A 26,022-nucleotide genomic window follows, 5' to 3' on the forward strand; every position below is an offset into this window, starting at 1 on the left:
GGTGGGGCAGTCAGCACAGGGACCTGCTCTGTTCTTGCAGCTGCTGGAGTGTATGACTAAGTTGGTCCAGATGACTGAAGTGAGGGCCCAGGAGCAAAGGTGCTGCTGTGACAGCCCAAGGACAAGGAGCTGGGGAGTCAAGTGATGGGAGGAAATCTGCTGGGGAACTCCTTCAGCCAACAGCCTTTAAGATACTGGCCCACTTTGGGCATGGTCAAATATACTATATATACAGATATAAAACGTGTGTGGTCCCTTGGCTGCTGGATTCGGTTCCTGTTCCCCACTCATGCATAAGACTGCTGATCTGTGAGTCTACCCCCAGATAAAGAGACCTTTATTGTACTCCATTCTGGGCTAGTGTGGGACTGCTTTATTATAATCAACAACAGAAATCAGGTTGCTGATTCTAACAGGCATGGTGACCACAGGTACATGACTGAGGTGTCCTCTGGAAAAGTATGGATAGGGAATTTACCCATTTATTTTGAGACAGGATCTCACTCTATTGTCTTGGATGTCCTAGTCCTTGCTATGTAGTCCAGGCTGACCTGGCAGCAGTCCTGCCTCAGCTCCTTGAGAGCTCCAGGAATGGAATTTACACAGGCTCTCTTATTCCCTGAAGCAATGCTTGACATAGATGAAAAAACTTTGTGAGCCCACAGACGACATGGCAGACCCATGTCAGATGGCCTGACAGGCCAGGTGACAGATGTGCCCCTCATGTGGCCAATGGACTATGCTTGCTTGTGCTCTGCTCTAGCCAGCATCCCAGGTCCCTTCTGGACTCGGGGAGGAGGGCTGGCCCTGGAGGCAGGCACACCTGTGCTTTGGGATTAGTACCCAGTACAACCCAGGTCCTCAGTGATGCTGCTGGTGGCAGTCAAGCTGGCGTGGAGTAACTTACATGGCTTCTAGGGCCTGCGGCAGGTGGGGACTGGTCCACTGCTGAATGTCGAGGAGACGATGCCAAGGGATATGCCAAGGGCTTTTCCTGGAGGGCAGGGCCTGCAAATGTGCCTTCTGTTTCCAGCTCTTCTGTGCGCGGCAGTGAGGATGCTGCCTTCCAGTGCTGGGGACTGCTGGGAGATGCAAGGGGCTGGAGGGGCAAAATGAAGGGCCTCTGCATCTGGAGGAAAGATGGACAAGGGGCCATGACCACTGCAGGTCATCTGAAGGACAAGGGGCCATGACCACTGCAGGTCATCTGAAGGACAAGGGGCCATGACCACTGCAGGTCATCTGAAGGAAGCTGTGCTGACCACACAATGGCCTATTGGTAAGTCCTGGGACCATGGCATCGCCTCAGCTGTCTCTGCCACAGTTACAGCACAGATCACACGCAGTCCCAAACACCCAACAGCCTGAGCATGTGTGCTTGGGCATGATCACAAACATACTTGTGCTAGAAGCACAACAGTAGGCAGGTGGCACTTGGGCAGGACCCTGGGTTCAGAACTGGTCTACGCTGTTCACAGATGGTCAAGTGACTCTTCACAATCCAAACAGGCAGGGCTGACGGATGTCACACTGTGATTCTCACTGATTTATGTTTAACTTGCCAGGAGGGCAGAGGTAGATATAGAGCTGGCATTACCAGCACCAAGTCTGCCCCCACCTGCATTCAGCACCGTGTCCCCTTCCTTGACCTACCATGTAGTCAGCATCTGTCTGATGAACTGTGGGTTAGGAATCTTGCTAGAAGTCTGTCTCCACTCACTTAAGACTACTCCAGGGGGTTTACACCCGAGGGCATGTGGCACAGGTACCACACTCTATACAATATGGCGACCGGGCTGGAGGGGTCCCTGGTAAGTGACAGTGCCTTGATCTTCCAGCCCTGGGCTCCCTCTCCTCATCTTCTATGTGAACTCTGGAAGATCCCATCCCAGCAGAGACCTTCTGACTGCACATGGCAGAGTGCCTGCTTTAGCCCACACATTCACAGCCCAAGCACAGCTCTGGTTAGCCCTTCATTCTCCCCCACTTGCCCCTACCCTGTGGCCCATTCTGACCTCTGGCTCGCCCTGCAGGAGGCCGTGCAGCTCCAGCTGTTCGTACACCTGGGCACGGTAGCGTGCCATCTGCTGCTTCTTCTCCTTGGCCAGGTCATAGTCTTCCTTCTCCACGGCACAGCGCTTCTCCACCTCGAAGCGCCCCAGGCGCTCACCGACCTTCTGTAAGTCAGCGATCGCTTGCTTCAGTTTCTTTGCGTGGTCATAGCGCTCCTTCTTGACAGCATCCCGTTTCTTTTCGTCCAGCCTGCGGATGATCTGTGCAACTTCAGGGTCTTGGTACATGTCAAACGCCAAGTCATCAAGTGGGGAGATATAGTCAGATCTCCTGCAGAGAGAAGACGACCCCTCAGGTCAGGAGAGCCGAGAGCTCGTGCTGCACACACAGGTGAGAAGGTCCCAGCACTGTTCATGGGTCAGGCTGCAGCCATGAGCTATCTGGGGCTCTTGTTTCTGGTGCTTGACCGAGCTGTGTGTCAGGCCAAACCACAGATAAACTCAGCATCCATGACCACATGATTATGCCACTATTCTTAAAATTTACAGCATGGTAGTGATGAACTCCACTCTGCGGTCACCAAGTACAGCCACAGCATTGCCGGGATCACACTGCAGACTCAGGACCAGCTCAGGGTCTCACAGCAGTGAGCCAAACACAAGCTGTGACTCAGCTATTTTACATAGAGGTAAAGTTTAATTATATATTAGTTGTCACAAAGACTTTAGTTGGAAACTTGAATAAGTTCAAATGGGACTTGGGCACACACCACATTTAAAAATCCCCAGGTTCCTTTCTACCACTCCATTACCCGTTTACCCAGGCCCTCTGCGTGGTAGCCTGGTGACTGTGAGGGACAGCTGCAGCGGCTCTGGCCATGCCTTCTGTCCAGTAGTTTTAGGGTTGATATAACATACATGCTGCCCCACACGCCACACGCTTGCAACTCTCAACACTATGCTTGCAACTCTATGTCACTTGGCCACGACGCCCCAGAAGTAATATAAAGGTTTTATTTTTAAAAATCTCACCAGAAAAAAGGAAAAAAAAAGTTCCATGGTGCCATAGTCAGAATTTGTAGGGCAGGAGCACACTCACTCTTATGCAGTACCCCAGCGCCAGGTCAGGTTCTCACACCATGAATCTCAGCACCAACACTCAACTCCACAGAGTCCACACACTGCCCCACACTGCCCCACACTGAAGGTGGAAGCTCTGCTGGAGCGTGCCATTGCTGTGGTGCACCAGCTCTGAGCACAGCCTGAGGGCTGAGGCACGGTGGGCAGCTGCATCACTGTTCTCAGGCACCTATGCTAACACCTGAATACTCAGAACTGAAGCATCTCTGAACGGCAGCAGTGCAGGCATGTAAGATATGCAGTCACCTTAATCTCTGCATGGACATAAGACAACCCAACCAGTGGTTTCCTGCTCTCATCTGACCTAGGCCTCATGGAGACCTCGAATCTCCGGAATGACCGAGGAGTTATGAGCTGTATGTGAAGGAATTGGTGGGGAGGGGTCTTACCCGGCAAAAGTTCCTTCTAGGGCTGGGTCCTCATTGTGGGGACTGTGGCCAAGGTAATGATCAATCAGCTTCTCTCTAGAGGTCTTTGGGGGACAAAACATCTTCTTAGACTCTCAGCAAACAAAAGACAAAACAAACCTTAATTTTACAACTGTTTAATAAAGAGGTGCCAGCAGGACTCAGTGGCTCTAGTTTTTTGGACAGGCAGCTAAAATCCTTGAGGAAAGTTTTGAGGCCTTCTTAATTGATACTTTTTTTTTTGTGATGAGAATTAATGATTCCTCCTCCCACAGAAATTTCCTTTACTTTTTAGGAATTAAACTTCCCATACTTACAATATTGCTTTCATCACCAAAATCTGCAGGGTCTCCAATGATATTTATCGCAACCAAAGCCACCTAAGAAATAGTTAAATCAGCAGAAATCAAGTATGAAGTGTTTGAGATGCCTTAAGCCCTTGAACCAACTCTTGTCTGTGTTGCTATCAGGTAGGAGGGTGTGCGATGACAGTAAGCGTCACTCTGATGTAGAGAACTGTGACGGGCTCAATAGACAATAAGAACTACTCTTCTCAGGCTCAACCAAGTTGCTATAGCTTATAGGTTTCTAAAACAGTAACCGCTAACCTAGACTTTTAGCAGTCTCCCAATAAGAGGTCTCTACCCACATTACCCCAGATGAGGAAAAGAAACACGAAATCAACACACAGCTAACCCAGGTGCTCATTTTCACCTCTCTCCTTCCCACCCATCACTGTGGTCCAAGTTCCTAACCACTTCCTACTGGTGGACACGGTAGGTAAGGTGGTGGAAGGATTAGAAAACGTTAGAAGCGGTCCCTCCAGCTTCCTGACGCCATGCTACAATGGACCTCATGACGGAGCAGCTGAGCATCTCACAACTCATTCACCTGTTTCGACGATGTGACCGTTGGCTTTCTCCTACTCCTCTTGGAGAGGCAGCAAGGGGTACAAATGTGTGTGCAAACAAGATTGTTCTGGACACACCTGATCTCCTTTGTCAGGGTGAGATTGTGTCCTACCAAACATTATACCGCTAAGCTACACAGGCTGTTCCTAGCGCTGAGCTACACAGCCTGTCCTTAGCATTGCGCTGAGTTACACAGGCTGTCCTTTAGCGCTGTGCAGAGTTACACAGGCTGTTCCTAGCGCTTTGGCTGGCTTTGGGAATATATTCCTCATACTGGGTTGCCTTGCCCAGCCTTAGTACAAAGGCAGGTGCTTAGTCCTATTGCAACTCCATATGACACGCTTTGCTGATACCCATGGGAGGCCTTCCCCTTTCGGAACAGAAACAGAGGAGTGAACTGGGGGTGGGGTGGCGGAGGGGAGATGGAAGGAGGGAATGAAGGAGAGGAGGGAGGAGCAACTGAGGTTGGCATGTAAAGTAAATAAGTCGATTAAATTTTAAAAAAGAAAGAAGAAAGAAGAGGCAGCAGTGCCGCTGGAGCAGCTGCAGCAGAGGCGGGCAAGCGGCTTCCCTGGCCTTGGACAGTGCAGACGGGTTATCTGCGTCACGCTGCTAGAGCAGCTGCCAGCCAAAGTCACACACACTGTCCGCAAAGGAAATACGAGGTAGAAACCGTGGAAGCGATTTTACCACAGAAGTGTCAAGCTACTGCACACAACTGAAGCACAAAGCCCAGGAACCCTTCTTGCACTCTCTTTCATCTGAGTCTGGTCCAGTCAGAGGCTCTGATGTGCCCATGACTATATGCCAGAGTTAACATACGGGAGAGTCTGGCTTCGGAGAGCAACAGCCGCTCACACAATTGCTCTCAGGAGTGTGCAGGTACGAGGACACCTGAGCAGTCCGCTCATGGAGGTGTGCGGTGAGGGGGTAGAGGGTGTGGTGTGCTGTGGTGTCACGGCAAAGCCTCTCACACACACAGGCCTTACCTGATTATATATGTTGTACTTGTTGGCATGGTTTTGGTGAAAGATCAGCTTAAGAAACTGCCCCACAGCATCCACGTAGACAGACTTGAGCTCCCGGGCTTTGCAGCCTGTCTTTTCGTTGTCACACAGAGAGACATAGCTGGAAGGAAAGTCACACCTGATGAACAAAGCTGTTCCCACTGAACCCACAGATATGGTAACCCTGCCTGCTAAGCATGAATCCCAGGCATGTGTTGGGAAGATCACAAAGAGCCAAGAGGGGCAACCCACGAAGCCGTCAGGCTCAGGGCACCCCCGTGCACCGAGTCTCATCCTCACCCCAGTCTGCGGAAGCGCTCTGCTTGGTACGGCACCAGGTACTCAGGCAAGCTTTCACTGATGTAGAACTCAACCTTACTGGAGATCATGTACTGGTGAGCGAGGAGCTGCAGTTTCCTTATCCGACACCTCTCCACCATCTGGAGAACAATCTCTTGTGGAAACTGGCAGAATCTGAAAGCAAACACAGCCTTGGGTTTCTGAGAAATGTCTGCAGTTTCCTGTCGGCCTGCTTCCAGGCAGGGGAGCGTGAGGCACGACATTCTGGATGTGGGGTAGCTGAGTGTTTAACTACACACTGCATGAGCACCAAGCAAGACTTGGCTAGAGCACTGCTTCTGTCAGCAAGGAACCTACACAGCCAGGCACAGCCATGACTCAGCAGTGTAGTGTGCTGAAAGGACAGCACTGACACACGCTAGCTGGCAGGCACTGCGGGCACGTGGAACAAAGGGAGCTCTGAAGAACAGGGCAGTCAGAGAAGGCCCTCCCTTCACAGGTCTCAACATTACTGCCTGGTGACCCATGTGTGTGTGCACGCACGCATGTGTGTTGTTATCATTGCTGGCCAGGTTCTTCTTCCACATCCCACTAAGAAAACCCATAAACTCTGTGTGGTTCCTTTGGGTTCTTCAAGAGTAGAGCCATGTCACCCCACCAGGTGGAGCACAGTTAGCCTGGAAGCCACTAACACATCAGCCCTGTGCTCACCTCCCAGTTCTGACTTCTTCAACTCAGGGTAAGTGCTCTCCTACTGAATCACACCCCAAGCCTCCCATCCTTATAAAATACATTGACGGGACAGACTGCTTTTGAATAAAAATAATCTGCTTTGAATAACAATAGCTCAGTGGGTGAAGGTACCTGCTGCCAATCCCTGGGATCGGCACAATGATAAAGAACTGAGTCCTTCACGTTGACCTCTGCAGTGGCATTTCATTTGTATTTTAATAAATAAAGCCTGCCTGAAGATCAGAGAGTAAAACAGCCCTGCTGGTCAGCCTTATGATCAGGCAGTGGCGACACACTCTTAATCCCAGTAGCCAAACTAGTTGTCACAGAAACTGGGTGGTGCATGCCTTTAATTCCAGTCTTAGAGAGGATTATAAAACAGGAGACAGCTCTCACACACAGTCTCTTTCTGAGATTCCTAGAGACAGGATCACCATTTTGAACTGAGGTCAAGGTAAGAGCCAGTGGCTGGCTGCTTTGCTTTTTGGATCTTCAGGTTGAAGCCCAATTTCTCTTTGAGTTTTTATTAATCATGCTTCAGACCTCTGCTCTCCACACACATCGAGAGACGTGCAAGAATATGCACATTAATAAATGTGAAAAGAAATCCTCTGAAAACCGAGACTATGTAGGCTGCAGTCATCAGCTCTGGAGATTTGAAGCCTGGATCCCAAGGCTCTGAGAAAGACATGGCAGGAACATCCCCCATCCCATAACTAGCACCCTGCACCCAGTTCCACCAGCACCCTGAGCAAGCTTTCTGAACCACTTCTGACAGGACCCCTTGTCCATCTTGGTGACACTTGGGGATACTTTCTCTTGATTCCTGAAAAACATCTGACCTCAGGTAAATCAGGAGACTCCTGGGCCAAACCTTGTGTGACTCTATCAGGTGGTTGGGGTACACAACCCTTTCCTTTGGTATCCTCTGGAAGCATTGTACTAAAATGGCTACAGTTAAGAGTTGAAAGGAAAACCACGCTGGGGTGACTGGCATAATCACTGTTACAAAGTAGCCCTGTGTGTCTACTTAAGAACCTGTAAGCTTCATGGACTCACAGGGCAGACACAGCTAATGCTAAGATCTCTGCAGAGGGAAATGCAGAAGGCAGAGAGTGAAGCTTTGCCCTTAGCAGCTGGAGGGAAGCAGGAGCACTGAAATGGGGAGCTCCGGAGAAAAGTGGGTGTGGCTAGGAGCATGAACCGGGACTCCTCAGTGGGGACAGCATACCTGGGAGGAAGTGGACCAGGAAGTTCGACACTGTCAGCTCCAGCAGGTTCTGCTCTATCCCTTTTGCTTGACTTCTCCAGTCTCCCAGAGCTCAGGCATGGAGTGAGGGTCCCGCTTACCTAACACCTACAGCTCCAGCAAGTGCAGCTCTACCCTATCTGTTTGACTTCTCCAGTTCCCGGGAGCTCAGGCATGGAGGGGAGGGGGTCCTGCTTACTGGGTCTCCTCAGACATTCCAAGAGGAAAATGCACTTTAATTTTAGTGATTTTAATTTAGTTTTCACTGAGATACACCATGTACCCGACTAGAAATGCATTTCATGTTTTCAGACCGAGAGGCACCAACCCTACCAGGTATTCAGACCCAGAGATGTGCTCTCAGCCCCACCCCTCAGGCCAGCCTTACTTTGGTGACCTCCAGCCACTGACAGTCGGTGCGTGGATCATTAGTTCCCGAGCACTGAAACCATCTTCATGTCCAGAAGAGCTGACCACTACAAATCCAATCTTGTGGGGCATTCTGCACACATGGGCTGTTCACAAGATCAGGGAAGAGTTCTGAGAAGGGATTCAACTAGGTTAGATGAGGTGTTAGCTCATGTCATACAAGGTAAGTCACAGAGTACTCAAACTTGCCCATCACTCTGAAAAGGTTAGCTTATCTACAAAACATTTTTAATGAATGTTCTAATTCTACTTAACACACCATTTAAGCTATCTTGATTTTCCTGAGAGTCTGACCTGTGCTGCAGCTGAGTTACATCCTCACTAATGATCAGAGTCTGCCTTTGTTGTGTGTGAAAGTTACCTCACTGGGATTTCTGCAGATGTGATCAAATTAAAATGATACCCTATTGGGGAATCCATGTGGCTGGTGCACTTTGAGAAGAGGAAAAGGATCTGGGGTGAGTTCCACTAAGGGACAATGCCCACCTAGCATACAGAAGGCTAGGTGTGGGCTTCATCTCCAGAACCCATCCCCCACAAAACAATCCCTAAAAAATACATGCAAGAAACACATGCAAGAAGTGAAGGCTCAGACACACACAGGGGTAGGGGTGCCACATGCTGAGAGACTGGAGCCACTCAGTTAAGGCTAAGGGTGGTGCTGGAGCTAGAAAAGGCAGAAGGACCCAGACCTCAGAGACGCTTGTCCCTGCTGCCATCTCAGTGCCAGCCCTCTTGCTCTGAAATTCCTAAGCCATCCTACTTGTCACACTCTCATGGTAAAACCAAAGCTTTTGGTAGGGTACAAAGTCTTTCGGTATTATCAAGGAAACGGACAACTAGCAATGATTAGGAAGGGCACCTAATCGTTAGTGTAAATGTGCAGCCCTAAGGAATGCAGGATGCACAAATACACTGCTGCAATTGTGAGCACAGTTGAGTTGGAAGCCTGACTCAGGACATTTAAAAGTGTTATCTGTGAACAAGATGGACCAGGACCATCTGCTGGCTCCCAGATCCTCAGAGGATGTGGAAAACTACCAAGCGATGCTTACCAGGGCACTTGGAGGATGTGAGCTGTCATGTCAGCTTTGCTGACCTGTGTCCTAGCTCACCACCATCACTTGGAGGATGCGAGCTGTCATGTCTGCTCTGCTGACCTGTGCCCTAGCTTACTACTGTCACTTGGAGGACATGTGCTGTCATGTCTGCTTTGCTGCTTGGCACACATGCTCTCCATGCTGGAACACAGCACACAGAGTCAGCGATGAGCTGACGACTCTGCACTCCCCTCCAGCCCTGGTCGGGACCGGTTATACTTCCTAGGCTTGGACAGTCCGAGAATTCCACATCCATGCACAGTGAGGGTTCATGGATGGGAACACACATATGTGTTGCCCAGAGGGAACAGGTGACACTCAATCCCAGGATTATACTGAGGCCACAGCAAAGGAGCTCTGTCCTCAGAGAGACTCCTACCACAAGAGTCCAGGGCTACTGAGGCCACCAGCAGAGGAGGCCCTGCCCAAGTGAAGCTAACCTTGGGCTGGAGCAACAATGTCAGAGAGCAACACATGGGCATGGCTATTTCTCAGTGACCAAACCAATCAAATACTTGCTAAGTAGACAACTGCTGGTGAAATAAATCATCATCAGAAAAAACAACAATCCTCCTAATACAGGAAAAAGAAGTGCATTGGAGGTTTCTTGGAATAAGACGCATCACTGAAATATTCTGTAGGCAGTGCTATCCAAAGTACCCGCAGGAGGCCCGGCTCACGTGAATATGCCTGATGTATAATTCAGAGCTTTTGCTTACTTTCACTGGATCAGTGCCAGTCTGATGCCTACTGGCATGTTTTGTTTTTGGAATGTATGCACTAAAGTACTAAAGCTAGCACAGCAAGTCACCGTTAAAGGTGCTCCACTGAGTTCCCTGTGTCTGACGCAGCAGAGCGGAGGAAACAGACCCAGAACTCAATCAAGAGTGGTTCATATGCATAGCTGGGAGACTTAACATGCGTCTCCTCTGACTGGGAGACTACACTCCTGGGTCACTCAGGTCCTGAGCCTGGAGCTCCTCTCAGGCACTAGACTCCCCTCTAGCACCCACGGAAGCATGTAAGGTCTTAATGCATTCAGCCGCTTCCACTGCCTTGCCTCTCCTGTTCCATGCACGTTCCTGCCAGACAACATTCTTTACGCCCAGCTTCAGTTACCGCTATCCAGGTCTTCATTCCAAAGCCCTCTGTGGCCTCCATCTAGGAATTAAAATGCTGCTTCTGTTCTGACACCTCGTTTCCCCCATTCTTACTTCTTATCTTGAAATTTGTTATTTTTGAGACAGAGTCTCACTATTTAGCTTTGACTAGCCTAGAACTGAGTATGTAGATGACACTGGCCTCAAATTCACAGAGATCCTCTTGCCTTGGCATGCAGAGTTCTGGGATTAAAGGCATGTGCCACTATGCCTCCGCATGCTGTAAATTTTAGAAGGATCCAAACACATAGAGGTATGCCCCTGGCTCTGACTTCTTCAATTCTTTGACCAGCTTCAAGGGCCTGGCCTATGCCGGTTGTGGTAGCACACACTTTTAATCCCGGCACTATGAAGGAGGATCTCTGTGAGTTAGAGGTCAGCATGGTCTGTGTAGGAGTAACGGCTACATAGTGAGACAATTTTAGACAGACAGACAGACAGAGAGAGAGAGAGAGACAGAGACAGAGAGACAGAGACAGAGAGACACACAGAGAGACAGCAGGCAGGCCAGATTTCTACCTTGATAACAGTTTTACTCAGCTGGGGCTGCATCTCTGGTCTTAACTAGCACCTTCTGAAGTGCACCGAGACTTACAAACAGAACGTTAAAGGCAGATACAAGTGTGTCCCCAATAAAACCAGAACAAATAACTGGTACTGAGATTCTGGCAAGAGGGCTGTGGAGCTGTGGGGCTGTGGGGCAGTGAGGGCGAAACACCAGGAACTCAATATGGACATCTACAAAACCATCCACTTTCAGACCCGACACTGCAGGAGGCTTCCACTCCCTACTCCTCCCCTTTGCCCCAATCATCAGGAGCCTTGGCACATGCTCGTGGCTCCACAAAACACACCGCGGAAACTTCTGGTCACCAGACGTAGGTGGTGTCCTAGCTGGACCCAGGGCAACCATAGCCAGCAGTGTCAGGTGACATTTACCCTAGCATTGCTTATAAACTGTAACTAGGCACAAACTCTATATTTTTGGTTGTGACCCTTCCCTTTAAAGCCATCTCTTTAGCCCTAAGTCCAAAACCAACGTAGCAACTTCAAACATTTTGTTACAAAGAAATAAAAAAATGTTTCTAGTTTTCTTTTCAAGAAACGCAAATGTTACAATATTAAGTGTTATTTGGGACCGATTAATCGTAAGCATTGAAAGTGTTTTTAGAGAATCTTTAAGCTTTAAAAACATCTCAAACCAAATCCAACTACGAAACAAACCCTCAAACAACACGGATCAAAGTGTCTGGCTTACCAGGGGCCAGAGCTACAGTCTTCAGCCTCGTGGTAACTGGTCCTGCTCAGTAACGCATCCAGAAGAGGACAAGTCGGGGCTGGAATCGGATTCCCGACACGAAGGCCGAGATGCGCTGCCCAGAGGCCTCAAGCAGGCAGCGGCCACGTCCCTCCACGGCCAGATGTCTTCCGCCTCGGTGCCTGCTGAGGACCGAGGCCGCGCGGGGTCACAGGGCGCCACGGAGACAAGCAGGCGGGATGCTGCCGCGATGCCGGCCTCCGCTCGCTTCGGAGGGGCCTCGCCTCGGTCCGCCCGCCCCCACCCCGGGCCACTGAGGCGAGGGCAGCGGAGGAGCAGCCCGGGCCTCCTCTGCCCAGCGCCCGGGCCGCAGCCACGCTCCCATGGCAACCAGGCCGACCCGCGCTGTACGCCTGCGCGGACGTCCGTAGGCGCCTGCGCGCGCAGCCACGCCTCGCCGGTTCCGGCGGGGGAAAGGTCCTGCAGACGGACGTTTCGGGTCGCGCCTGCCAAGGAGTAGAGAAAAGCGTTCCGGGCGGCGCCTACGCGCCACAGTTCCGGGAGGGGCGAAGAGCGAGGGTCAGTAATCGTCGTCCGGTGCGTGAAGAGTCCGCTGCCAGAATCCTGCCATGTGCGCGGTGCTCCGCCAACCCAAGAGTGTCAAGTTGCGAGCCCTACACAGCGAGTGCAAGTTCGGCGTGGCAGCCCGGAGCTGCCAGGAGCTGCTGCACAAGGGCTGCGTCCGCTTCCAGGTGGGTCGGGGTGGCGGGGCGGGGACCCCGGCTACTAAGTGCACGGTTTCCGTCCCCTTGGATGGCCTTGGACGGGCGCTGGGCTCCTGCAGACAGGTGACACTCTGAGCGGACTGCCTGTGGGGCAGGGCGAGCTACTCTTCCTGTCCTTCAGCTCCCGGTGTCCGGCTCCCGGCTGTGCTTGTACGAAGATGGCACGGAGGTGACTGATGACTATTTCCCGGGGCTCCCCAACGACGCCGAACTCCTGTTGCTCACTGCTGGCCAGACATGGCAGGGCTGTAAGTAGGAAAACTTTGGAGATGGGCGGGACCCACGCGGTTTAAGCCCGGGTCCAGGAGCCCAGGCACGAGCCTAGTAGATCAGGTCAGGGGTGCTGAATGACAAGAGCTTTTGCTGAAGAACTCTATTTCCAGTTTTTTATTTTATTTTATTTTTTAATTTCGTAACTGGAAAAGCAAGGGGAGAGGACTAGGGGAGCCTGGGGAAGGTTTTGCTGTGCTGTGCTGTGCAGGGTAGGCATGGCTCACTCTTGCTCAGGGCCGCTCTCCGACGTGTGAGTGCTGAAATGCTCTCAGGGATCATAATTTTTATTAAAGCTCTTCTAGGTAGGTGTGTGATGACAGCTCACTGTGGCCTTAATCCGAATTTCCCCGGTGGTTAATGGGATTGGATATCATTCTGTGTTCTTATTTGCCACCTGCAGGCACTCCTTGGTGAAGCAGTCTTCCTGTCTTTTGTATTTTTTAATCGGATTTTTTAAGCTGTTGAAATATTTACCCCACCCCCAGCAAATCCTGGTTATGGCTTCGATGTCAGATAGTGTGGTTTTCAAATATCCCCTGTTGGGTTCCCTTTCATTCTCTGTTTTGGAACCAAGCTCCAACCAGCTGAGCTAACCGACCTTGCTTTTTTCATGCTCTGTAGTAGAACAAAAGGTTCAGATCTGGGAGGGAAATGGAGGCCGAGGTTACATGTAGCTGAGGCTGGCCTTAAGTTCACTCTGTAGCTAAGGCTGGCCTAAAGCTTTTGTTTCTCCTGCCTCCACCTACCAACTTCTGGCATTCCAGGCAATGTGTCCCCCACCCAGCTTCAAAATTTTTGACTTTGATGGCATCCAGATTGTCATTTTCTTCGCTGTACATTTTCTTTTCTTTATTATTATTATTAATTAATTTATTTTTTTGTGTTTCTTCATGTTCACTGTGCATTTTCACTGTCCAGGAATGTCTTGGTGAGTCCTGTCTTCCTGAGGTTTCCTCCTGCATTTTCTGCATCTGTTGGTGTGTCCACAAGACCTTATTTCTTCAGCTTGTTAACACAGTGGCTCTCACTGAGTTTTGAGTATGAAGCGGACTTGGAGCCTCACTTGGCTGTGGTCTGTGTTTTTTAGTTGTTGCTGGATTTTGTTTGCTCTTGTTTAGCTAAGCGCCTCAGGAGAATACACTTGGTGTCCAGCACTTGCTGGGAAAGCCCCTGTAGCTAGCCACATGTGGAAAGGGTCCCTGGGAAAGTCGGGAGAGGGATTGCGAGGCCTGGAAGTTGGGTCCTGAGGGAATGAGCCAAGGAGGTGACTTAGTGTGGAGGAAGAGAAAGCATAAGAAGAGCAAGTGCACTATTCTAGGGCACTGCAATCCCATCACTTGACAGGACGTGGCCAGAGGAATGGAATTGGCAGCATCACCCTGTGGAGGATTTGAGTGTCAAGTGCCAGGGCAAGGGTTGGTGACACCAGAGTCTTCATTTCTGGCTGTCTCTGGGCTTAATGGACAGGAGCTTCCTCTTGGGACCAGAGCAACATGAATGTGTTTCTGTTTGTCTCGTGGTGGTGGCAGATGTGAGTGACATCACCCGCTTCCTCAGTGTGTTTAATGAGCCACATGCTGGGGTCATCCGGGCTGCGCGGCAACTGCTGTCAGATGAGCGGGCCCCACTGAGGCAGAAGCTGCTGGCTGACCTTCTGCATCATGTCAACCAGAACATCACTGCTGAGACCCGGGAGCAGGACCCATCCTGGTTTGAAGGTATGTGGACTGGGGTGACCATGTGGCCAGGATGTCTGGGACCGGCAGGGAAGGGCCTCTTTAGAGCAGAGGCTCGAGAGGATCTTTGTCCATTTCAGATCCTCATGCTTCCTAACAAAGGGTGACTGGCCTCTGGAGAGAGTAAAAGGTGTCCATGGGAAGGCATCTGGCCAGGACTCCTGGGTGGAGGCAGTGTCCGGGGCAGCCTTGAAATAACCTTTTTTCTTTTCCTTCCTTCCTTCCTTCCTTCCTTCCTTCCTTCCTTCCTTCCTTCCTCCCTCCCTCCCTCCCTCCCTCCCTCCCTCCCTCCCTTCCTTCCTTCCTTTTAATCATTCTTCCAAAAGCCATGGCAAGATGCATGAAATGTGGACTTTACTGTCTTACCATTTGAGAGAGAGCATGTGTGCATGTGTGCGTGGCTGTGTGTCAGAAGACCACCATGGGTGTAATCCTCAGGAATGCCATTCACCTCCTTTGAGACAGGGTCTCATTGGCTGGAGCCTATCATCTAGGCTGGGCTGACCGGCCAGCACACTTCAGAAATCTCTCCTATATGATTCATATCCTCCCTAGATCACTTAAGGTACCTGGTTCCATGCAAATGCTGGGAAAGTAGTTGTCAGCTGGTCTCTTTAAGGAATAATGACAAGGAAAAATAGTCTATAGGGTTCTGGGAGATGGCTCAGTGGGCAGTGCTTGCTGCTTGAGCTTGGGGACTTGAGTTCATATCCACAGCACCCATGTAAAATCCAGGTGTGGTGGCACGTGTCTAACCTCAGTGTTGGGGGCAGAGTCAGGCAAATCCTTGGGGTTCACTGGTCAGCCAATATACCCCCAACAGTGAGCTCCATGTTTAGTGAGAGACCCTTTCTCAATAAGTAAGGATGAATAGTGACAGAGGAAGACACTCAGTGGTGGCCTCTGCTCTTCATATGTGCGTGCATGGGTGAGTGCACCTGCACAGATGTACATACGTGTGCACATTCATGTACACCACATGCACACATGCACAGACTTAAAATTCTGTAAAACAGGAAACCATCTCCATACTTATTTCAGATACAAGTTTTTAAAAATGATTTCTTTATTCGTTTTGGTTTTGGTTTTGGTTTGTTGAGACAGGGTTTCTCTGTGTAGCCCTGACTGTCCTGGAACTCGCTTGTAGATCAGGCTGGCCTCGAACTCAGAGTTCCATCTGCCTCTGCCTCCCGAGTGCTGGGATTAAAGGTGTGCACCTGCCCGGATGTGAGATTTTTAAATGGCTAAGGTCTGTGGTTGGGTGAATCTACTGTAGAGCAGGCTGGGCTGTAGAGTTAGTGGCACTCCACACATCCAAGCCCCTTCACCCTGTCCTGCCCTTGGCACTGGTGTTTGCTGTCAGAGCCCGTGCTCTGTGGGTCTGCAGCCCAAGCCCTCTCATGCCCGTTTCCAGCTCTATGAACAGAACCCCTCCCCAGCTCCTCCTTCACGTGGTACCTTGTGTGGATGGAATCATACAGTGTTTGTCCTACCGCTCCTCTCATCAGCATGCTGTCCTTTATGTTCGCCTGGGTGACCAGCGTCCTTCCTTTTTAATAGTATCCTATTGTATGGATGAAGCACACTTTTGACCCTCTCCTCTGCTGCTGAGTACTTGGGTTGTTAAGTCCAGATGGAGGTGATCTTGAGTAATTGGAATTTTTTGAGGGTTTGAGGGCCAGCCAAACAGAAACCTCTTAGCAGTGTTTGAGGTGCCTCAAAACCAACTCCCCCAACTGGAGAACACACACTCTGCCGTCAGGTATCTCTGTGACTGATGCAGTCTCTGATACACCTCCCTCTGCCCCTTTCTTGTCTACTTGGCACCTGAGCCGTGCGGGACACAAACCAAGAGGTCATGATCTGCCTGTGGATCCCAGGGTCATCTTTCTTGTAGGTTTGGAGTCTCGATTCAGGAATAAGTCTGGCTACCTGAGATATAGCTGTGAGAGCAGGATCCGGGGCTACCTGAGAGAGGTAAGGCCGTGCTCAGATCACGCTGAGTGAGAATGGTGCAGTTGGTGGGGTTGCCACTCCACTGCTGATGCATGTCTGTAAGGTTGCTTCTGAGGCAGCAGAAGAATTGCATACCTCAGAGGAGCAAGAGCTTCCTGTCTCCTGCATCTGAACTCCTCTGTACTGCAGCCTCTGACCCTGTCATCTAGCTGGTATTAGAACCTTTCTGGGCCATGTCCTTTGGATAGGGTCAGAGGCCTCAGCCTCAGCTCTTTGCCAAGGATGCTGTTACATAGAGCTGCACCAGCTGGCGTCTTGTGCTGTGGGCAGGTCTGTTCTGACGAACTCCATTCCATTATGGAGAAGTTTTCTGTGTCTCCTCCATTGCTCTGATGACACCTCCACGATCGGGTGGTAGTTTCCCCCCAACACTTGTGTTTGTTTTTTCTCTGGGCGCATTGCCGTCCTCTGACCTTGGAAAAGTGGAACACAGGACTAAAGACACCTTTGCTTGAGGTGCTTTGTAGGTAGGCTGTGAGTGATTGTTGGGTCTCAGCTCTGGTCTTCCCTGGGAGGGGTGGCCAGCGACTCCACTGTAGCTGCACCTAGCCTGAACTCCAGGAGGAGGCTGGCCTTGGTGTCCTGATACCCTCTTTGCCTGGCTTCTTTTCATGAAGACACGAATGCCAGTGAGCTGCAGAGTGGAAGAAGGACCCTCTATGGGGGACGGGACTTGCCCATACCGTGGGCACGAGGTGCCCCTCATTTCTCCAGGTGTGCCTCTGTGCCTCTCTGCACTGGGCTCCACGTGACTGCCTTCATTTAGATAGGATGAGCAGCGGATGGGTGGTTTGGGGACAGCAGCTTGTTTTTGGGAACCTTCTTCTCCCTGCTCTCCTTGGGGTAACTCGGGTAACCGCCCAGCAGTTGGCTAGTGGCACAGACCTGGGACTTCTCCATCTGTCTGTCTTTACAGCATCCTCTTCAGCACCTAGAACATGGATCATATGTTAGTGTCTGTCACCAAGATTCCAGTTCACTAACCAGAACTAACCCAGTATCTGCTTGGGTTCCTACCCCTGAGCTTCTTGGTTGAAAGTAGATCCTAAGGCTGTTTTCTTCCTCCCAGCACACCCTCCTCCGAAATCTTCTTATCTGGCGGTGTAGCTTGAACTGAGTGTCTATCGGGAAAGGCTGACAGAGCCCCCTGCTGGTTGAAGCCACCCTCACTTCCTGGCCAGGCCTGGAACCTGACTGCCTTGGCTGTTCTCTTGTCGCCATGGGCACTGCCTGCCTGCCCTGGTCCTCTGGGTTCAGAATCTCCACTGGGCATGCTCTAGAACTTCCTTCTCAGGCTGCTGAGGCTCTGCCTGTACTCACCTACCTGTTAGCCGTCCTCCACACTGGAGTGAGGTCCGCAGGGGCAGTGTGGCGGGCAGTGGGCACAGTGGCACTCCATACCTGACTGCTCTGCCCAGGTTTCTTCTAGGTGGCAGTAACAACCCCAGGCAGACGGGAGGGCTGATAGAATACACAGCTCAAGTTTGCAGGAACAAAGCCAGGTGGGTGCCAGCCAAGGCCTGCGTGGCCAGGCAGCTGGAGCGGCAGGGGTGGGTCCCTCTTCACCCTGCGTGGCCAGGCAGCTGGAGTGGCAGGCATGGGTCTCCCTTCACCCTGCACTTTTTTTGTTTTTAAACCTTTTCCCTTTCCCCTCTCTCTCCCACAGTGGGGTCAGCTTGGCCTTCATTGTCTGTTCATTTGCACGTCAGGCTCCACATTGATTGGCAGGTAGAAAGTGCTGCAGGAGCCCTAACGTGGCTGTGTGCTGTCCCTGTACCCTCCCCCCGCCGTACCTAGCTCAACCTGCTCACTGTCACAGCTGCCAATGTATGGTGTGCAGTGTTCTGTACTTCATGTGGCCTTGGTGACTGTTCCCACATGACCTAGAATCGCTGGTGCCCTGACTGATCCTAGTACCAACCCTCTGGCTGCATGGACGGGGCCCTCTTGTCAGTGCTGCTTGCCTTAGCACAGAGGGAACGCTCCTCCTGCTGACTATGGTGTAACATGAAAAGGCCAGGCCTGCTTGTTGGGGTTTTTGTCCTGCCCTGTTCCCCCAGCTGTTTAGTCCCAAAGTAAAACCACACAAGAGATCTCTATAAGTTATAATGCTGATTGGCCCGTTAGGTCAGGCTTCTTACTGGCTAATTCTCATATCTTGGTTAACCCATTTTTCTGATCTTTATTAGCCATGTGGCTCAGTACCTTTTTCAGTGGGGCAGCTCACATCCTGCTGCTTCAGTGATCTGGGCAGGAGTGGGAGGAATCAACTTCCTCCTCCCCAAAATTCTCCTGATCTCCTCATATCATTTCCACTTCCTGTCTGGTTTTCCTGCCTACACCTCCTGCCTGGCCAATCAGCGTTTTATTTAAAACATGACTGACAGAATACAGACAATTCTCCTGCACTATGGGATCTTAATTCACACCCTCCCACCATGGGATCTTGCTCTGTAGAGCAGGCTGGCCTTTTGGATCCCCCTACTGCAGCTTCCCAAGTGATAGAATTACAGATGTGAACCTCTCTGCTTGTCCTGTTCTTGTTTCGTTCTCCCAGCCTGATGGGAGCATTGTTGATTCCACTTCACGGTCCTGAATGGCCATGATGTGATAGCTGAGCAGTGGTCAGACACTCTGACTATAGAAGTAGGCGTAGGCCGCTCCTGACAGCTGATGCGTGGTGTAGGTTGGTAACTGAAGGCAGGGCACGGGCAGGGCACGGGCAGGCCATGGGCTCAGCGGTGCCTTTGGCTCACTCTCACAGGTGAGTGCTCACACCTCTGCGGTGGATGCAGCGGCTCGAGAAGAGTTTGAGCGGGTCCTCAGCTTCATGTGCCAGAAGCTCAAGTCCGAGAAGTACAATGGCAGCTACTTCGACCGGGGTGCAGAGGCCAGCGACCGGCTCTGTACTCCGGAAGGCTGGTTCTCCTGCCAGGTGAGCTCTGTGCCCTTTATTCTGGGGTCACTGAGAGGACTGCTGAGCACAGCCCTCCTCGGGTGAGAGGCAGGTGGGGCATTCAGCAGCTGGCCTAAGAGTAGGTATTGGCGGCCCTCAAGTTCAAAGTGCGGGAGGAGGCAGGGATGGTGGCGTGCAATTGTTGGGGTGTACAACTGTTAGTATGTGGTCCTGTAGTCGCACACGAACATGTTGGGAATAACAGGTCTGCTTCTAGAGACACCCAGCGAAGGATGATTCTCTAGTAACGGACAGAAATGCCTTCATCTTTTGAAAACTCAGAATATAAGATCAGGGGCAATGGAATTTTGGGGGCAGGTAGAATTCCAAAGACAGCATTTTTAAAAATTAGGTTTATTTTTTCGAATATGGGTGTTTTGCTTGTGTATATGTCTGTGCCCATGTGTGGTTGGTGCCTGTGGAGACCAGAAGAGGGTGTCAAATCCCCTGGAACTGAGGTCACAGATGGATGTGAGCCACATATGGGTGCTGGTAGTCAAACCTTGGTCCTCTTGAAGAACAGGCAGTGCTCTGAACCTCTGAACCGTCTATCCACCCCACAAAGAGAGAATTTTCATTCTCTAATGAACAGCAAACCCTTTTGTTTTTTAAAATGAGGTCTTGATATGTAGTTGAGGCTGACTTAATATTTATTTATTTTTATGTATATGTGTGTAGTGTTTGTGTGTGAGCGTGCACATGCCACAGCATGGGTGTGGTCAGAGGACAGACCTGGCTTTTACGTGGACTTCAGGATCCAAACATGGTTCTCAGGCTTGTATGGAAAGTGTTCTTCCTGCTGAGCCATCTCCCTGGCCTTAACCTCTAAATTCTCCTACCTCTGCCTCTTAGTGCTGGGGATGTCACTGCCTGGTTCAAATGTTGGTTCATGGATTAAATGCCTTGTGGGGCCTGTTCCTTTGCAAGCTTGTTGGCTTGGAGGAGAGCAGTAAGGTACCTCCCTCTGCCTTTCCAACCCTTGCCTCGGTCCCTGCAGGGCCCCTTTGACCTGGACAGCTGTCTTTCCAAGCACTCCATCAACCCCTATGGCAACAGGGAGAGCCGGATTCTCTTCAGCACCTGGAACCTGGATCACATGTGAGTGTCTGTCACCAAGATTCTGGGTCACTAACCAGAGCTAACCCAGCATCTGCTTGGGCAGCTCAGGTCTGGTCCATTACACCTGTGTGCTTCAGGCCCTGGCAAAGGCCCCACATGCGATGCCCCTGTCCTCCCAGCTGTCAGTGCCCAGTGCTAAACTGTCCCTTTGCCCTCCCGCCCCCATCTGTGGGCGCTCTTTGTTTGAACCAGAGGAGTCTGCTTTTGGGCTGTGTTGTGGGAGGTCAGGGCCAGTGGGATGGTATCGCAGCCGGGCAAGCTGCAGCCTCTCCTGACCAGGACAAGGCAGGACATATTTCTGCAGCTGCGGTACTCTTGACTGTAACTAACCTTGACCTTGCTTTCTAAAGGCAAAGTGCTCCAAGTACCCACAAATGGCTACCTGACTCTTGGAGTCAAAACTATGAAATAAAAAGTGAGTTTTATTTGAGGGCCCCTTTATCCCTCTGTACTCAGTGCCCCTGCCCTGTTTCCACGGAAAACCACTGTCCTGAAACGTGCCCCATCAATGCCTGTTGTGCACCTTTGCCAGGAGGCGTGGACTTCCATGCCTGTGCTGCTCTCTGGCTCCACGGTGCTCTGCCCACACAACCTAGTGCACAGCAGACTCCTTCGCCTGTTTGCAGACTAGCTCACATTTGTTCCCTCCTGGGCATTTAGGCCATTACCTACCCCTGGGAGGAACCAGTCTCCCAGCTCCACCCTTGACTGTCTGAGCTGTGGACTGGCTGCATCCACAGCTGGCGAGCAATGCAGATTTGGACCCCATCCAGCATCAAGAGGGCGTCCAGGGGTCTGGTGTGGACTCTCGATGAGAAAGAGTGCCCTGGCTCTGACCTCCGGTCTCCTTGGGAAATTTTCAGTCTTCTCTGGGTGTTCCAGCTCACAGGATTGCGTGTTGCTCCATGTCCTCGCCACCACTCGGTGTCACTGTGCCTCTTTGCATTTCCCTGACTGAGGAGAGCACCCACTCTGAAGGCTGAGGCCTCTTTGCCATTCGTGGCTTTCTTTCATGTTGCTTCCTTTTGCTCATTGTTTACTTTTTGTCCTGGGCACTGATTCTCTCCTGGTTGTCTGTGAAAGACGTTGTTGCTGTAGAAATGCTGGCACATTTCTGATGTCTTCTATAACAGCTGGCTGGGGTGGCCGTGGCGAGCCCTAGGAGACTGGGCCCCTTTCTTAGGTCTGAGGCACTGTTGTCAGGATCCTGAGTGCAGGCCCAGAGTGTGCACAGATCCTGCAATTCCTCCTGCAGGTGCAGGGACCTCTCTTTGCTCCCCATTGCCTGCAGCTGTGTTTGCCCTGTGTTTAACTGCAGGGCATTTTGCTTTTATTTTTATTCCTACTTTGCGCTCCTCTTAGGATTCCTCCTTGTTCTCTAGTTTCTCTCTTTGGTCTTTTAACAAATGCTCAAGGCTACATGTCTCCAGATGCACCTGACTTTAGTATTTTGGGGTCAGTGTGATTGTTCTGACGTGTGAGTCTTTGGCAGGGCTGTTCCCTCATTCTGCTCTGGTACCTGAAGGTTGAGACTCTCTACGCCCACTCTTCTCTTTGCCTCACGCTCCCCCTGACTCGGTTTCTGTTGCCATCAAAGAGGGTGTCTCTAGTTGGCACATTAACTGCCTTTTGTCTTGTCTACAGACTGTCCTGCACAGGTCCCTCCTCCCATTGTCTGGATAAGAGTGGCCGCTCAGCATGAATAAGTGTGATTGGATCTGTCTCATTTGCTATTTGCTGTACCGCTGTTGGCCTGGTCTCTGTGCACCCTGGACCCGCCTGTCACTCTTGCAGGGCTGTTTTGAGTGCCATCTTGCCTGGCCATAAGCCTGCACAGACGCTCATTTTCATCTCCGTCCCTACTTATGCCGTCGACTTCTCTGCTCTCCCTGGTCCTCCTGCATCTCCCTGCTCCTGCTAGGGGCTGGCTAATGAGTGACCTCGTGCTTCTCAAGGAGGGCCTGGGGGTGAACTCCCCGCTAGAATGTCTACCACTGAGCGAGTGCAGGGTTACTGTCTCACACTGGGTCTGGGATCACAGGCATCTAGGGCCCTTCTGCACTCCCTGGAGGGAGGCTGATCACATTGATCCCTGGTGCCTGCTCATGGGAGCTGCTGTCGGTCAGCATTCTGCCTTTTCAGTGAAGACTGTACCTTACCTGAAAGGGATACACACCCAGAGACAGCTCTTTCTCTTTGCTTCTACTGTGACTTGTCCTCCGTTCTAGAGAGTCCTGATTCTCCTCTGCAGTCCCTTGGATTCCCATGGGCATTCTGGGAACTCCTTGCCACCTACCCACCCACTTTATGCTGACTCTGCTTGTCTGCTCTGGCTCAGTGCTGTTGTTTTGGGGTAACTTCCTGCTGTGGAATTAGTTGCACCCCCCCTCCCGCCCGTACATTGAAACTGTCACCCAATGAGACCACATCCGGAGATAAGTTAGGTCCTTTGGGAAACAGTTCAGGCGAATTGGTGTCCTAGGGAGGAGAGTGATTCAACAAGAACAGATACTCTTGTGCGTGGGAGAGCATGTTCATGGTGTCACTGCCATGTGAGGACAAGCTAGCAGGTTGGCCCTGATCAGCCCAGACTGTGCAATGGCTCAGATCTCCAGCTCAGAGCCGAGGAACGAGAGATGCGGGGGAGGTGGTTTGCTTTTCACTCTGCTGTTCTTGGGACTGTGTTTGGATCTGAGTTTCTTTGGTGACCATTTTCCTGTCGTTGGCTTGTCAAAGTGTCTCTGCAGAGTATTCTGCACTTCTTCCCTGTAGGCGTCTCTGTTTCAGTAGCTCTGAAGCAACACGACATTCTTTTACATTGGTCATACACACTTGGGTCACATGCCTATGGGAGACACAGGATTGGGGAGCGTGGTTCTGTGGGCACCTGTGTAAACGGGAGTCACTATGGGCCAAGAAGCACTCCCATGTAGGGCTTGGCTTTGTTGAATGGCCATGTAAGTGGCCTGGCCTTGCATTCTTTCTAGTATGTTAAGCCGTACCCACAATTCAAGTTTTCAAAGTAAGACAACGGCATTGCTTGCACCGAACTCTGCTACACTGACCATGCCCATCCACAGCCCATGTCAGTGTTGGGCCAGTGCCACTGGTCTGTGAGCATGGTGCTGGGCTCCTCTGGTGATTTATCCACAAGCCCCATCCACATTCCACTGTCTCTGTCCTTCTGAGATATTCCCAGCTTAGGTTCCTTAAGAATCTTCAAGATCCTCACACCTGCTAGCAGGTGTCTTAGGGTTTCTACTGCTGTGGTAAAGCACCAGCCAAAAGCAGTGTGGGGAGGAAAGGGTTTATTTCATCTGAAAATGTACAGTTCATCATGACGAGGTCAGGACAGTCACTCAAGGCAGGAACTGATACAGAGCCCGTGGAGGGCTGCTGTTTGCTGGCCTCTTTACCCTGCTTTCTTATACAGTCCAGGACCACTGGCCTAGGGGTGCCACTGCCCACTGTGAGCTGGGCCCTCCCACACCAATCATTAACTAAGAAAATGCTCCACAGCCTTTATAGACACCAGTTTGATGCATTTTTTCAATTGAGGGTCCCTCTTCCTAAATGACTCCAGCTTGTGTCAAGTTGACCAAGATCTAACCAGCACAGCAGGGGTATTTGCTATGGTAGACACTGTGCTATGAGGTCTGTGGCTGATGGGAAGTGCACAGCACCCTGAAGTGCGTGGCACTGACAGCAGATGGGCTGTCTTCCCCTGACTTGGCAGAATAGAGAAGAAGCGCACCGTGGTGCCCACGCTGGCGGAAGCAGTCCAGGATGGGAGGGAGGTGAACTGGGAGTACTTCTACAGCCTGCTCTTCACGGCTGAGAACTTGAAGCTGGTGCACATCGCCTGCCACAAGAAGACCACGCACAAGCTGCAGTGTGACCATAGTAGGATCTACCGGCCCCAGGCAGGATCCAAGAAGAAGCGGCCTGCTCGCAAGCGCCGGTGACACATGCCAGGCCCTCTGAGGTGATGCAGTGGTGATGGGGCTATTACCCTTACATTTTGTCACTCTAGAAGGTTCTGGAAAGTCCTTTAAGAGTCTTTCCGACTGATCTGAGTATCTTCCCAGTTTGCTTGCCCAGCCTCTGACAGCCCAGTGTGCAGAGGACAGTGCTGGACACTGTGTCCCTGAGGCAGGGTCTTTATGCTCACAACTCCAGGGCTAAACCTGGCCACTGTGGTATGGGGCATGGTGTTCGTTTGTGCCTCAGCTTTTATGGCCTCCACTACCACTGCAAGCGGCAGCTCTGACTACATTCCTCTGAAAGAAATGGTGCTTCTGGGGTAAATGTTTGCATTGCATGACGAACATGGAGGATGTTCTCTGCTGAACTGTTTAAGATGGCAAAAGGTGAGAAGCCTTCCAGATGTCTCCTGGTGAGAACAGCTGACTTGCATTATCTTGAGCCATGTGAAATTGCTGTTTTTAATGGATTAGCTCTCTGTCATGAATCTCACGACTCAACACGGATACATGTATGTATCACAACTGGAGGAGGTTTAGGCATATATGTATAGAAATGTGAAGCTGTTAAAGGCATGGATGACTTCCCTGTGCTGAGAATGACCTTGAATCCATCATACTCCTGCCTCATCCCTAGAGCTGGGATCACAGGTGTGCCCTACCACACCTGGCATTGGGTTTGTGGATGTGTCAGTTTGCACAGAGACAGTCTGAGGAAATGCCACACTGTGAAGGCAGTGATCTTGGGGTATTCAGCAAGTGAGATTTGATCCATTTGATCACTCATTTCCTACCCCATCTATTTTATAGTACTTGATTTGTTTTGTTTCGTTCTTTCTTCTGAGATGGGATCTCACTATATAGCTCTGCCTAGCCTGGAACTATTAGATCAGCTTAGCCTCAAACTCAGACTGTTGCCTCTGCCTCCTGAGTGCTGGGATTAAAGGTGTGTATTACTATGCCCAGCCTGAGTTTTGTTTTTAAAAGCAAGTATATTTTATATGTTTTATAATGTTTAGATTTTTTACATTTGCCATACAATCAGAAAAATAAAGATTTTCCAAAATAGACGTGTCAAAAAGTATTGAGAAAGGTGGGGCCAAGGGCGCAATAACAGCAGCCAGTGATGGAACCATTGCCCTGGCTGAGTCTGTCTTCACAGCTATGTGCAGCAGTGTCTCAGGACAGCGGGGTGGAGCTTTCTGAGAACCCTCTGCCTGTCTCACAGTCACGGACGTACACCGTTCACAGTTCACAATGTGTCATCTTCCATGTTTCTGAGGGCTGTCGTTTTCAAGTACCCGGGACGTGTAAAGTCACTGCCCCTGCCAGGATTGGGCTCTCTGAAGTTTGACACTTGCACGTGTATGTGTGTGCCTGAGTGCATGTTAGTGTCCCACATGCATGCAGGTGCTGAGGCCAGCAGGATTGGATACCCGCAAGAGGAAT

The 26,022-nt window shown here is 51.0% G+C and overlaps 2 protein-coding genes across 5 annotated transcripts in view; one reads left to right on the forward strand and one right to left on the reverse strand.

Moving 5' to 3' along the window:
• Window positions 1-12,091, reverse strand: part of Cep104 (centrosomal protein 104) — a 34,199-nt gene extending 22,108 nt beyond the window's left edge. For 2 of the 4 annotated variants that reach the window (XR_015002112.2, XM_048416255.3), the window contains exons 1-8: window positions 11,706-12,090; window positions 8,147-8,298; window positions 5,778-5,951; window positions 5,460-5,598; window positions 3,877-3,939; window positions 3,542-3,624; window positions 2,016-2,343; window positions 908-1,129 (exon numbers count right to left, since the gene is read on the reverse strand). Coding sequence is in view for 3 of the 4 variants with exons in the window: in XM_048416255.3 (XP_048272212.1) it covers window positions 908-1,129; window positions 2,016-2,343; window positions 3,542-3,624; window positions 3,877-3,939; window positions 5,460-5,598; window positions 5,778-5,951; window positions 8,147-8,259 (1,122 nt within the window). In the remaining variant the exon portion in view is untranslated. Of the gene's footprint in view, window positions 1-907; window positions 1,130-2,015; window positions 2,344-3,541; window positions 3,625-3,876; window positions 3,940-5,459; window positions 5,599-5,777; window positions 5,952-8,146; window positions 8,299-11,705 lie in introns of all 4 variants that reach the window. The other 2 variants (XM_048416262.3, XM_048416267.3) reach the window with 2 other exon arrangements.
• An 88-nt stretch (window positions 12,092-12,179) lies between these two features.
• Window positions 12,180-25,641, forward strand: Dffb (DNA fragmentation factor subunit beta). Its single transcript, XM_048416233.3, has 7 exons — window positions 12,180-12,457; window positions 12,612-12,738; window positions 14,293-14,481; window positions 16,397-16,476; window positions 19,280-19,450; window positions 20,469-20,569; window positions 24,327-25,641. The coding sequence occupies exons 1-7, from the start codon at window positions 12,335-12,337 to the stop codon at window positions 24,553-24,555; spliced, it is 1,020 nt and encodes a 339-aa protein (XP_048272190.2). The 5' UTR covers window positions 12,180-12,334; the 3' UTR covers window positions 24,556-25,641.
• Window positions 25,642-26,022: the final 381 nt, after the last annotated feature.

Source organism: Myodes glareolus, chromosome 6, assembly GCF_982192425.1.
Source record: "Myodes glareolus chromosome 6, mMyoGla1.1, whole genome shotgun sequence".
In the NCBI taxonomy this organism is placed as follows: domain Eukaryota; kingdom Metazoa; phylum Chordata; class Mammalia; order Rodentia; family Cricetidae; genus Myodes; species Myodes glareolus.